Genomic DNA, 14,851 nt, shown 5'->3' with positions numbered 1-14,851 from the left:
TTCCTTAAGTGGTTTGCTACTATTCACAAGACTTGGCAAGAATTTAGTTTTCAAATTTTTTTTTTTTGGGGGGGGGGGGGGGGGGTGTGGGTTACAAGACATGCCTTTATAACACCTGTAATTTATCATGAAATATTTGGCAGTTTCCAGTTATTGTATATTTGGCAGTTTCCAGTTATTGTAACCATCTACTGTAAAGGGTATTGTTGTTGCAGTGTGTTAGACATAGCATATAGTCACAAATGTTATCATCTTCCAATTATTATTCATCATTATTCATGCATACTTCCTATAAATAATTAAAGTAAATCCTACAATTTCTTGAATTTGTTTCTTGTGAGAAAAGAAAACTGGGTCAGTGTACACTGTATCTTAAAAACCAAAGAGTTACATGTCATGCCAATTATTATGTATGTATGGATGTCCAAGAACAGTTGCTGTATTGTGGTTTATTAGATTTATTTTGGTGAAATAATGCACAAGCAAATATTTTTTTTTGTGCCAATCTTTTACTTTTAATGCTGATGTACTTAAGGGATTCCCGTTGATATGGCAAACTATACAATTGTGTAGTATCTATTATGCTGGTAATCATGATTTATACAAAAAAATTATTTTAAGGTCAATTAGTTTCTTCAGAGTCACTAGATGAAATACTGTAATATATTTTAAGATATCTTTGACAAAAATAGACTATAATGTACATGAGTGAATGTTTCTACCCATGTGTGATTGCCCTTAACAAATGATACAGACCTCTTGTACATTCAAAGTGCATTGTAACAACCTGATAGTTAAAAGAACAATGTTAATTATAGTCACGTCACAATTGTTAAAGGAGCAAGATTAAGTTTACTTCTAATTCAAGTATAACAAAAATATTTCAAATTGAAATAGTTATACTGAGATACTATACAGATATCTAAAAGAAAATCATAATCTATATAAAAATGAAATACTGTATACAGTATGGCAGTGTATTTGTATGTAAACTGTTCTGATTACTGAATCTGTTTAATAATCTTTATTTTACATAAAACCAAATGTTTTGCTAAAATATTAAGGGTCTTTTATCAAAAACTTCACACATTTCCCCATCGAGTTGTCATGCTGTCATGTATTTCTAGTCACTGAACTCATTTCATGGTTTCAGTCTCATTTAAGGTGATTCAAGCAACCATCAATATATTTTGGACTCTTCACCATTATAATTTTTAATAGAATCACTGTTTTGACTGTCACAACAGGAGAAGTATCTTCGACACCTATGGAAAGTAACATTTCCTCAGATTTTAGAATATATTACTGTCGAGTTGTTTGATGCTTTTCAAGGTACTGTATTTGTATTACATTTTTTGGGGCAAAAGTGGAGAATAATGTCCTTCCTTATGCTAAACTTAGAGGGGTTATAGGAGTGAACTGTAATGATTGCAAACCACCTGAGAGGTGCAGCAATGTTCCTAACTATTAGAAAGAATAAGGACTTGGGAACAGCCATTTTATTGCACTAGTAATGTACTTAATTTATACAAACTTACGTTAAAACACTTGTTAAAAGCTCAGGATAATTGACTTTTAAGGTTGCATTAGTAACATGTTTTATCGCTTTCACGTTTATTCAAATGGAAAATAAATATTTTTTTTAAGGAAGCATCCCTTTAGCAATTTATTTTAGCTATTGGCATTTGTGCCAAGGTGCACTTGTGATTGTGCTACTGTATTTCTTTTATTTGCTGCAAAAATTTTTGAATACATGGTATTTTTTTTTAGTTAACGCCGAATATTACATATAGGAGCTTTGTATGGTTATTAAACAGCCTTATTTGAATTTGTTTCTTTTAAAGTTAATTTTTGAAGGGATGGGGCATCATATTCCTCTTACACTGAAATGTCATTGCATTTTCTATCGTGCTTGAGAATGGTAGTATAGACTTGCAAGTTATTTTTGAAGATTTCTAATGAAAAAAAGCAAGTCTAATTCAAATTTATTTCTTGTGTAATTCTGTGATTTCTCAAACTGAACTTTGTAATAATTGTGTTGAAATTGTCACTATTGTATAATCTTGATATGTTGTACAAGAGCATATGTGTAGCATGTAGCGTATAGATATATATATGAAAAAAATATATATATATTATAAGGTATGAAATAAATAAAATGGCTTCACAATGAATTCATTTACCTTAAACTTGAAAACATATAAGTGGATACTGTCAAAAGAAGAGTGCAGCGTAATTATGCTGGACAGACAGACGATATAAACACTTAATAAAAGAAAACAGAGAGAGAGGACACTTTCGACTGATATATGTCAAATTCTTGGCAATTTGTATTTTTTCTAGCATACTTACCACGGACTACTCTCTCAGGAGTTACTCTTTAGTTTAAACTTGCGACCAGAAAAATTTTCCCCCCAACCATGACTCCATTCCAGGCGAGAGGCATAAAGCCTCAGGCCGATAATATGCCCCAGGGTATGTTCCCTGCGCAAAGCGACCTTCCACTGTCTTTGACCCACAATGCACCAAGAATAAGGCCATGTCAGGCCTGATAAGGACAGGGCAAAGGTCGCCATTCGTACTCGAACCAGGTGCCACCGTTGTCTCAGTGCCAGCTACTTCCAAGAACTAGCGGGGTAGGTAGGGTGGGACATACTTTCGAGAGTAGTCTGTGGTGAGTATGCTAGGAAAAATACAAATTACAAAGAATTTGATATTTGCTCCGAAGCATTGTAACCACGGACTACTCTCTCTCAGGAGACTTAGGCTTAGGAGGTGGGAACTGAAACGAGGAAGGGGCGAATGACAGGGTGATATGGAAGGCCTGTTGGGGAAAAAACTTCAAGAAACCTGCAATAACACTCGCCCAAGTTGGGGGACATCCATTGACGTAGAACTGTCATACGTGCCATGTAGCTGGAGAGGGGGTGTGGAACTCACCGCGTCTCCCACCTTGGACAGTGTGCAAGTCATGGCATTAAATCCCGTTGTGCCACCACATTGGGGCCGAGTCTGTACTCATTGCGAGACACTAAGGAGCAGTCTATTAGGTAATGGGAAGTGAAGGTGTTCTGTCTCTTCCACACACCTGATTTAAGAACTTGTGCCACTGACTTATTCTTAGAAAAGGCCATCGATGTACTGATGGACCTGATATCATGGGGCCTGGCAGACGAGGGTGCAGGCTTGCCCTTCGCTACATTCGCCCTTCGAATTACCTCCCTGCGCCATTAGGAATAGTGCTTTTTGAAATCGCCTTCCTCACTTTGCCCGTGGAGACAACCAGGTGTTTCATGGCGGGCCTTAAGCCGGACGTCGATGCCAAGTAGTTTCGGAGAGCAGTAACTGGACACAGCAGAAGGTCCTTTGAGTCATCTGACTTAGGGATGGCTGGGATCTGAGACCGCTGGGTTCTGGGTCTTGGCTACGAAGGGAGGCACAAAGGTTAGGATTGCCTCCTTCCAGCCAATGGAGTGACTAACGTTGGCTGCCAGCCCATGCAATTCAGCCACCCTTTTGGAAGAGGCCAGGGCGAGGAGGAACAGTCTTCAGAGTCAATTCTCTGTCCAGGGCCTGCCGCAAGGGCTCGAACGATGGTTTCTTGAGGGAGTCCAAGACCAAGAGGACATCCCACTCTGGAGCCATCAAGGAGTGATGAGGGAAGGACTGCTCAAAACTCTTGATAAGCAAGAACAGTTGCCCGGAATCACCCAGGTCTATTCTTTTCAACCACGCGATATGTCCCAAGGCAGCTCTGACCCCTTTGATGGATGGCACCGACATGTTCCTATCTAGGTGTAGGTGAACCAAGTAATCTGCTATTGTCGGGATGGAGGCTCCTATGGGCTTACGGTCGTTCTTCCGGCACCACTTGTAGAACCCTAGCCATTTAGCTTGGTAAATAGCCCTCGAGGAGGAGCGGAGGTAGCCCATCATCTGGGAGGCCACCCTTGGGGAGAATCCTTCCCTCGTCAGGAGGCACTCGATACCTCCACGCGTGAAAGGATAGGTTTCCGAGCCCCTCGTGAAACTTCAGAAAGTAAGGCTGCCTGAGATGATCTCCTCTGATGGTAAGGGGGCCACTGCTAGGTTTCTTAGGTCGGGGAACCACTCCTTTTCCAGCCACCAGGGGGCGATTAGATTCAGCTGAGCCCCTTTGAAAGTCCTTAGTCTATTTAGGGTCTGCCGCAGGAGCCCGAACGGAGGGAATGCGTAGGTATCCAGGCCGTCCAACGAATGTTGAAAGGCGTCTTCCATGATTGCTGCTGGATCAGGGACTGGGGAGCAAAACACTGGTAGTTTGGAGTTCAGCCTGGTTGCAAAGAGGTCCAGGGAGGGAGACCCCCACCTTGCTACTTCTGGATGAAGGGCCCACTCAGTGCCTAGGACTTGGCCTCTCCTGCTCAAGCCGTCTGCCACCGTTTCTTTTTCCTGGAATGAATCTCGCCATCAGGGTAGTCCCATTTCCCTCGGCCCAGGTTAGAATCTCATCCGTCAGATCCTGTAGAAGACGGGACCTCAGACCGCCCTGCTTCTTGATATAGGCGACCACTGTGGAGTTGTCCGACATCAGGGAGATTTTTCTGCCGCTGACTTTGTCCGCCAGGGTCAGTAGGGCCCTCTGCGCTGCCAGGAGTTCTAGCTCGTTTATGTGGAAGGTCTTCTCCTCCTCGCTCCACAGACCCGATACAGAGTTGTCCTGCAGGTGGGCTCCGCAGCCCTCCTTGGACGCATCCGTGAATAGTAGTACTGTACCTCCGGAGGAGAGTCCAGGGGGGATACCCCTGCCAGTGTATTCTTCTTGTCCATCCACCACTTGAGAGCCTCCCTGGATGCCTGCAATAGGGAGAGATCCTTTGGACGATCCCTGGTCTGAGGAGCTAACAGTAGTCTTTTCATGTCCCACTGGATTGGACGTAGTCGTGTCCTGCCCAGAGACCAACTTTTCCAAGGACACCAGGTGACCCACGAGCCTCTGCCACTGATGAAGGTTGGCCGTTTCCCCCCTGAGGAACGGTTGACCGACTTCTTCCAGGCGTTTGAGCCTCTCTGACATGGGGAAGGCCTTGGCTTGGGCCGAACATAATTCCATTTCCAGGTACACTGTCCTCGTAGAGGGAGATAGTTGGGACTTCTCCCAGTTCACAACAATCCCCAACTCGTTGCATAATTCCACCAACTAACCCCAGCTTTCTGCCCAGAGATGGGGCCAAGGGGAGAGACACAGGGGGGACGAGCTTCTCGAAGGATGCCAAACTGCTGCTCCAACAAAGAAATTTCCCCCTGGAGGAACAACAGGGGCTGGGTCCGGCAGGTTATTGAGGTGCCTGATGAGCGCCAACACCCTGGAGAAGGAGGAGGAGTCTTCCACCGAAGGGTCCTCTTCTGGTGGGCATCGTCTCCGAAGTCTCTCCCCTCCGGAGGTCCTGTACACGAAGGGGAGGATGAGCCCCAGGCGGAGCCTCTGCTCTACGCCCACTTGATGAGGCATGATGGTCTAGGGGACCTCTATAACCTTGGGAGCCCCTTGAAGAATTTGATGACTGGCAACTGCCTGCCGCATCCTCTAGCCTTCTCTTCTTGGGGTCGGGGTTCACCAATACCAATGCGGGAGGGGGAGAATGCATCAGGGTCCTCGAAGAGTGTGTTCCTCCCCCCTTCTCTTCTTCTCTCCCTCGCCTATAGTCCTGCAAGGAGGCTGGAATGACAACGGGGGCATTCACTGAAGGGCTTGCTCTTCCCAAGGTGGCAAAGGATCCTTCGTAGGAGACCTGAATGGGGTCCTTGGAGTGTCTCCCCTGTATTCCTCATCCCTAGGGAAGGATCCGAGAAAAAGTTGCCCCGATGCAGGTGGGGGATGGCTACCGATGATGGGGTGACAGTCGCCAGTTTGGTGGAGGCGGGGGGCCAAGATGGCGGCGCAGCTTCGTGAGCCGATGCAGAGGCGGCGCGAGCCGATGAGAAGGCGGCAGGCCAAGATGGCGGCGCGAGCCGATGAGAAGGCGGCAGGCCAAGATGGCGGCGCGAGCCGATGAGAAGGCGGCAGGCCAAGATGGCGGCGCGAGCCGATGAGAAGGCGGCAGGCCAAGATGGCGGCGCGAGCCGATGAGAAGGCGGCAGGCCAAGATGGCGGCGCAGCAGCGCGAGCCAATGAGGAGGCCTGTGAGGCAGCTCTAATAGATGGCGCTGGCGACTGAGGGGGTGCCCGGTATCACCGAGACTGCCATGCGGTAAGGGGAGGCTGTGTGCACATGTAGGCAGGCCAAGATGGCAGCTATGGTGGCCGGTCAGAGCGCACCACGTGTGAGAAACGTGGGGCGGTTGACTCGCTCATCCTGTTGATCTTTTCCTCCAACCCCCCAAGAATGGATATGCACGTCGAACTCACTGAAGGGGACGGTAGGGGAGGGGCCGATAACAACGGGGAATCCGGTCGAATCGGCATAGTCCCTTCTCTCTTGTTGATCTGTTGTAGCGATGGCAATATCGACGGAAGGGAAGGAATTACAGTACCGAAGAACAGCTCGACGAAGGTCTCGAACCACTGTCTTTCTTCGAGGAAGAACATTCATTTTTTCCTTTCTTTTTCCTCTTCGTGGCCATATGAGACCGTTGGGTTTCAAACCACTCAATACACTCACTACATATATCGCTCTGAGTACAGGTACGACCACGACACGAGGCACACAAAGAATGGGGATCAATTTCCAAATGTGAAAGGAAAGCCGAACACGCTTTCCCATTCACCCCCGGACAACAACATTGAAGAAGTGTGTTATCCATCTCAACACAAACACTTTGCACACAAAATAAGTTGAAAACGCAAACACAGGTCACAGTTTAAGTCGCGAGCGAAAACTATAGGTCTACACTGAGCAACGACCAGAGTACGAATGGCAACCTTTGCCCTGTCATTATCAGGCCTGACACAGTCTTCTTCTTGGTGCACTGTGGGTCAAAGACAGTGGAAGGTCGCTTTGCGCAGGGAACATACCCTGAGGCTTTATGCTTCTCGCCTGGAATGGAGTCCTGGTTGGGGGGAAACTTTTCTGGTCGCAAGTTAAGTTTAAACTAAAGAGTAACTCCCGAGATAGTCCGTGGTTACAATGCATCGGAACAACTAATAATTATGAATGAAAACTAAATCCTGTAACATATTGGTGCTGATGTAATATTTATCATGAAATTTCAAATAAATTATGCTATATAAACAATACTCATTCTCTCAATACGGTAGTGGGACCTTCAGAGCAGCCGATCTTAATCAAATTGTTGATATCAAGATGCTTCTGAAATTGAAAACTGCTTCTGAAATAAAAAATGTTACTAAATCCTTTAATATACAATGATATGAAAGGTGAAAATTAAATATATAAGAAAATATTGATTTAATGATATATAAGAAAAGATAAAATTGGGCTTGTATGATTGCTACACCATAACGCACCATACTAAATCTATGGAACGTTTATTTTTTAAGTTCGACAAACGTCCAGATCGACTCGGTCCCTATTTCTGTCGTAAGTAGACTACTACTTGTATATCATTCAATTGTTCATAATAAAAGCTTTTTTTTTTTTTTTTTTTTTTACAGTTGTTATTGTGGCTGTAAGCATTTATGCAATGATTATAACATTACTAACGATACCTTTCTCATTATCTTAATTTTTTCACTCATTGAAGTAGATGATGTGATAAACATTATTACCGGGTTACTGTAGATGTCGGATTCCCTACAGTACTGCGTAAGAGACGACACCGACGCATCGGAAATTGCGTCCTACTAAACAATTGCTGCATAGAAATTCACACAAACGGTTAGTAGTCATTGTATGAAATATACTGTATACATATTGTACAGTACTGAATTACAGTAATGTTGTTTACTGTAAATGTAGGCTATGTGTGCGGTGAGTCGAGTCGAGTCCAAATGAAAGAAGCAAACACTTACAGTACAGTTAAGCTTTACTGTAGTCATAGTAGTATATTACAGTAATATAAACTATAGTATCAACGAGTGTTACACAGTATTAATGGATATGAACAATTCTACTATGATAGAAACTAAGTAAAATCAATATTAGACAGTACTTAGTGTGTTAATTATCTGAGCATAGGCAATGGGCTGTAGGTTTTTTAGGTTAGGAGTTATCCAAGTCAAGGGCATCAAAGATGCACGAATTCGCGCCTGTGTCTGTTACTTAACCCTCGTAGAGTGGAAGCAGACTATAATCTGCGAGCAAGAAGAGGAGGGGGGAGCCCCTGCTTCCATTTAGTAGTTTACACCTAGGTATGTTGCCTTGCATTCAAACCTTGCTGTTATCTCTATGTAAAGGTGGAAGCTTTGTATTTGTACCGGGAGAAATAAATTTTTGGCAAGGGGGCATCTTTTCAGATAAGAAATAGAACCTGACATGCCTCAAAAAGGGCAAAGACAACAGAAATACCTGTACTCTGTTTCACAATGAAAAACTTAAAATCTTGCAGTGGTTAATCATCAAAATTTCCCAAAATCTCGAAAATTAATGCAAACCCCTAACAAGGTTTTGCAGATGGCTGCAAAATTATCTAGCTAAAAGCATTAATGAAACTGATATTTCTTGGTTACAAATTTTGGAGTGTTAAACCCTTTTACCACAGACAGGGACAACTTCATCACACTGAAAATATATAGTGACAGTGAGTGCACAAGTATTCCAGTAGACATCATTTCATTCTAGAATAAACTGTGGGTCTTGCTCCAGAAGGGGCACATATAAATAAGAAATTGGGACAGATTTCCCTGCTGAAAGGTAGTTGTAGATTTTTAGCATGGGGTTTTTGTGGCATGACAAATAAGCGTCTTTCATCATATTCCTCATCACATTTATTATCATAAATACGATGCATCAACTTTCCCTTTATAGGCTAATTGGTAAATGAGTTCTCTTCCCTCTCCTACAACCCTAATTGGGAAAGCCATGATAAAAGTCCAGGAGCTACAAATTAGGACAGTAGTCTACTGATGGGAAAAATAATTTCTAATGTTAGCCCCATTTTTCTATAATTTTCTAAGCCTTCCTATTATTCTTCAACCAGATACTTTCCACATCCACTGATTTTCTGAGCAACCAATATTCATCCCTTTACACGAAGCTATATTCCGGTCACGTCTCGTCTACCCACCCATTCTTGTTTGTAACACAATTTTCTACTTTTGCCATGGTTTGAATAATTTTCCTTTTGATTGCATTTGTGTATGCAACAAAATACTTAAATACCAATGGTCTACTTCTGCAACAAAAATGTTTTCACACTACCTTTTCAACTTTCACTTCAGTCTGGTGTGTCTCCAAGTTGACAAAAATCCTTCACTTCTCAGACCTGCTCTTCTACCACAACACTTGTGCAATTCTTTTCTCTTCCCTATTTACTTCATTTACCTGTAAGTAGAAATTTTTCAATCTGTTCTTCCATGAAAGCTTAGCATTAAAACAAGTACAGTAAAAAGGAGCTTAATTTCAAATTAGCCTGGCAATAATTGAGCATAAATTTAACAAGTAACTAAATGAACAAAAACAAACATACATTTCAAGAGGAATTCTTCTTTAATCACCTGAAATTTACAATTCCCCCAAAAATATATATATAAAAAAACATGTGATTTACATTTAAAAACTTGTAACTGGAGCCAAGCATCTCTCGGTGAAGTAATGATGTCTCTTCTTTTTTGGTGGTGGTGGAACTGTTGGTTTGTCATCAGTAGAACCTTTTTGTTTTCTAGCAAAGAATTGTAATACAGATGGAGTGTCATCTTTTTTATCTTCCTCTTCTTCGTCATCCTTCCTGTAATTTGATAATAAAAATCTTGAATACACCAAGAAACAACTATATTTCGTTTGCAAATTTATCTTAAGGAGACTTTTTCCTCGACATTCAATAATTATTCACGTTTCTTCACACCAAGTATTTAACCCTCTTTGAATCACTGGTTAGTCACATAGAATATAGAAATTTAATTCAGCATTCCAATGCAATTTTCTTTATTTCTCTGTATTCCTTTGTATTTTACACTAAGGAACATCAACATAAGTAAGTTGACTCATAACATTACTCACTGTAAAAAAATAGTTTGTAAATCATGAGGCTGACTGCAGTTTTGTCACTGCCAGGAATACCAGAGGGTTAATCATTAATTCTCAAAGCATTGATATTTATATTGGGACGAGTTTAATACTAAACATCATACAAAAGGTCAAGAATTTATGCAAAGGTAATATTATACTATACTAAATTGCACTTCTGTGTACTTAGACTTTTACTCTGAGGCAAATACATGAGAAATGTTGAGAGCAAAATACTGTACAGACATATACAGTCATTATTGACCATACATAAGGCTTTTGACACTGCCCTACGACCTCCTACTGAAGATACAGTACTTGTAAAATATGGAGTTCTTAACAAATTTTTCAAACTACAGTACTATGTCTTTTCATCTAAGTTGGAAGAAATGAGTAAAACAAGGTAATTTTCCAGACCCTGTTCTTTCAATCTGTTCAAAGATGCAATAAAATAAAATACCAAATGGATGGTAGCCTATTAAATGTCAGATCTATACAAAAATAGCAACACATTGCTCAACTGACAATATGCTGAAGATACCGCAATTTTTCCCTAACCCGAGTCAATGTAACATTTTATACACTTCAAGCCTCACTATACAAGACAGTAAGTATACAGATACATACGGGAAAAACAGTGGTTATAGTGCAATAAATGCAATTTTATTGCAGAAAAACTTTAGAGATGGGGTCAAAGTAAATTACTGAATGGATGGAAGCCTGTTCAACATCAGATTGTTACAAATTCATATTAAAACATCAACACAACAATTGGTTGACCAGCAATATGCCTATGACACTGCTATTTTGGACCCCACACTGTTGATGATGCACAACTGCAGGTGGTGCCATTTATTGAATACCTTGATAACAATGTTTCATTCACTACTGAAAATGGCCAAGACTTACTGGATAAAATAAACACTACTTCTTTCAAGCTGAATGTATCTCGCCTATTCTCTGTGGTGTATAGGCATGGACTCTATATAAATGACGTCTCAAACAACTGGAACATTTTCAAATTTTCGTATGCAGAAAATTATCGACCTTAGCAGGGAAAAATTGGATTCCATATACATATTCTGGAATGAACGGGGTGCATAAGCATAGAAGCCGAGTCAACAAAAGCCATCTATGTTGGTTTAGTCCAGTGACTCATATGCCTGAAGAATGGCTCCCAAAACAAATTTGTTTTACAGAGAATTACAGAATAGCCTCCGAGGACCTGGAAGCCCATAGATGGAAAAAATAATAAAGCCAAGACAATGTTTAAGAAATGCAAAAATCCACCAGTTGATCTAGAAAACTGTACTAGCTACTGTATGGTCTGGAGAATGAACATGACCCACAGAGTCACTATTCTGGAGTAAGATAGTGCAGCACATATCAATTTAAAAAGACATAACATGCTAGAAAAAGAGGTCCACAACAGCCCCAAAGCCTTATTTGATGTGTCTGATATAAGTGGCAAAGTAAGCAAGGCCAAGATTGCCCTTATGAGCCATATTAATGCACATAGATGGCATGAGTATTGGCACTATGTTTCAGAAATATTTACACTACATTTAACATTTACTGGAGAACTTAAAATGTCATTATCGGTAACAATAATGCTACATTAAATTAACCCTTTTATACCCCAAAGGACGTACTGGTACGTTTCACAAAACTCATCCCTTTACCCCAATGGACGTACAGGTACGTCCTTGCAAAAAAATGCTATAAATTTTTCTTCATATTTTTGATAATTTTTTGAGAAAATTCAGGCATTTTCCAAGAGAATGAGACCAACCTGACCTCTCTATGACAAAAATTAAGGCTGTTAGAGCAATTTAAAAAGAATATACTGCAAAATGTGCTGGGAAAAAAAATAACACCCTGGGGGTTAAGGGTTGGAAATTTCCAAAGAGCCTGGGGATAAAAGGGTTAAATGTTCCTAAAATTGTGCTCTCCTAATATCACTACTCAAGTAGGCTTGACCTTGAACATGAATTTGACTGCTTTTGGAACAAGGAGAGTGAGGTTAGAAGGTATGCATCAACCAAAAAAAATAAAAAAGTGCTGTAGCTAAATCCAATCTCAATGAACTAATTATTATTGTTGTTATTACAAGCCAAGCTTCAACCCCAACTGAAAAAGCAGAATGCTACAAGCTCCAGGCCTCCAACAGGAAAAACAACCCGGAGGAAAGGAAATAGTTTATTTAGTAAAGAATTAAAAATATAAAAGATGCTAAGATCAGTAACATTAAAATAGATGTCATATATAAACTATGGAATGAGACATGTCAACCTTCACTTTTCAGCTAAAAATTTATATTTAAAATATGAACTTCTGAAATTCCACCAATTCAACCACCACATAATAAAATCATTTCACAATCTGGTCACGGCTGGATTAAAACTTCTCAAACACTGTGTACCTTTGTATGTCTAGCACTTCATACAGGGTGGTAGTCTGGTTAGATTTGAATGATTAAAAATCTCATGCAATATGCATAAAGACCTACGGAACAACAGTGCAAGAGAATAACATCAAGATCAGGAATAAGAAATATCATAGACTAAGTTTCCATTCACAAAATTAAGATGGGAGTCGGCAGCTAAAAACCAGACAGGAGACCACTACTCGAAACCTGGTAGAATGAAAGAATTGGAACCTTTCCCAAGGATAAAATGATCACTGATAATCTTAGGACTTTTTTCAGCAAGTCAACATTTAGTGCAACTGAAGAATAAATGACCAAATGTGGTTCTCTAAAGTTGCAATCAAGAATCACAAAATTCTCAATGTAGAGGTCTGGTTGTTAAGAATCCACTGTCCCTGACCTATTTACAATCATATTTAAGTTTTATTAGAGTTCAACTTTACACACCATAATATGCACCTGCATATACGACAAGCTTGTTTTCTAGCCAAACCACATAAAACGCATAGACTAAAGAATGAAAAGTAATGGGCCGAGAACACAACCCTGAGGAACACCAGATATTACATTCCTATAGTCACTATGGTGCCTATCAACCGTCCTCTATAATCTATTACTTAAAAATTTAATAAAGATGTTAAGAAAAGATCCACCTACTGTCATTTCTTACAGTTTAAAAACAAGAGGGCTCATAATTAACATGGTTAAATGCAGCATTAAAATTAAGGTCAATCCTATAACCTTCCAGACTACAATCAAGTGAGAAGTACAGTGTTGGAAATTGTAAAAAGGGCATCACATGCTCCAAGGCCTTTTCAAAAGACAAACTAAAAATTAGGGTGCAGACCTATTTAAAAGTTTGGTCCAAAGACATGGATATTGGCCTGAAATCAGCAGGGACAGAGGTATCACAAGCACATTTACCTAATGCAGTAACATTACCAATTCTGCAGCAAGTACAAAAATAACCTCTTCTCTCTAATTTGCATAAAATAACTTAGGAGCTCAGAAAAAGTCTGCATATATAAAAAATACAAAGGAAAATACCATTTGGATCTACACCTACACAAGTACTGTATTAAGGTCCAGTAAGTGTGTTTTAATTTCACAGTACTGAAATGCTAAACTAATTAGTTTAGCTTCACTTGAACAGCAATGAGGAATATCGAGTTTCTCATTACTCCGCTTATTGTCAAACATATCAGTCAGAAGGTTGCCTTTTCTTTGAATAGAAAGTGACAGCCATCTGGTTCAAGTAAAGGAAATTTTTAAAGTCTACACTAAACATAGTGCAGATTTGACGGCAGACCACCATTTATGCTCCTGGGTTGTACCAAAAAGGGGTTCTTTTAGTTACATTGTATTCCATTTCAGTCAAAGCATAAACTCTCTGAGCAACAGCTGGAGTCGAGTCTAATTATTCAAAGTCAAAACTTATCTCTTACCTTTCCATAAACAATAAGTCTTCTGTTTCTCTAAAAAGTGTGTCTACAATCACCACAGAACCAGGAGTCCTTTATGGAAGGAACAACAAATAAGTTGTAAGCCACCATGTAAGACATATTCATCTATACATTAATAGTGGAAGATGATTCTGATAAATACTACCTGCTCCCTAAAGAGGGTCTGGATGTTTCCCAGGCTATGTTGGCAGCCTTGGTCAGTTTGACAAAGAATTCATGTAATAAGTCTGTGAATATTATAAGTTGGTTAAAAAGGACCAATATTCTAAGGTACCCGATGCCAAAGGGTGAGAGGTCTTCCATGATGAGGTTGTATTGGCTGTCCTAGTCAGTTCATCAAAGGATTCATGGAATAAGTCCTAGATGAACATAAAGTTGGTTCAACATGTCTAATAACTTTTGGTCCCTAATGTCAAAGAGAGGAATATCTGCATAAGCTAACAGGTAGAACACACCTTAAACTAGATAGGCATTCAGTAGAGAGCATGCCTTTGCCATGCTAAGCAGTCTTATTTTGCTCTCAACTCCACTGCATATTTGAACTTCAATGTATTTTCTTCAAAATTTAATGGATTTGTCCTTGAGTCATACCCCACATACCCACTAAATTTCTTTGAAATTGGTTTGTTAGTTTTTGCGTAATATTGTTCACAAAAAAAAAATAAACTAATAAAATACTTGCCATTTAATTAATATAGCAATTATTTTCACAGTACTGCTGTGGACTTGTACTTAGAAGTACTTTATCCAAAATGTTATAGATTCATCCTTGGGTCATACCAAACATTACTACAAAGTTTGGTCAAAATCAGTAGAGTAGTTTTTGTGTAAATTTGCTAAGTTTTTGGTGAGAGCAG

General features: G+C 40.3%; 1 protein-coding gene across 3 annotated transcripts in view; it reads right to left on the bottom strand.

The window, feature by feature from the left end:
- Positions 1-8,798: 8,798 nt before the first annotated feature.
- The window catches only part of LOC137646903 (ribonuclease H2 subunit A-like), a 50,834-nt gene continuing 44,781 nt past the window's right edge, over positions 8,799-14,851 (bottom strand). The window contains exons 7-8 of one of the 3 annotated variants that reach the window (XM_068379974.1): positions 9,649-9,825; positions 8,799-9,422 (exon numbers count right to left, since the gene is read on the bottom strand). In XM_068379974.1, the coding sequence (XP_068236075.1) occupies positions 9,651-9,825 (175 nt within the window). In that variant the 3' untranslated portion in view covers positions 8,799-9,422; positions 9,649-9,650. Of the gene's footprint in view, positions 9,423-9,472; positions 9,826-14,851 lie in introns of those variants that run through there. The other 2 variants (XM_068379975.1, XM_068379973.1) reach the window with 2 other exon arrangements.

Source organism: Palaemon carinicauda, chromosome 9, assembly GCF_036898095.1.
Source record: "Palaemon carinicauda isolate YSFRI2023 chromosome 9, ASM3689809v2, whole genome shotgun sequence".
Taxonomy (NCBI): domain Eukaryota; kingdom Metazoa; phylum Arthropoda; class Malacostraca; order Decapoda; family Palaemonidae; genus Palaemon; species Palaemon carinicauda.
Note: the sequence above shows the minus strand (reverse complement) of the source record. Positions and strands in the feature narration are given on the sequence as shown.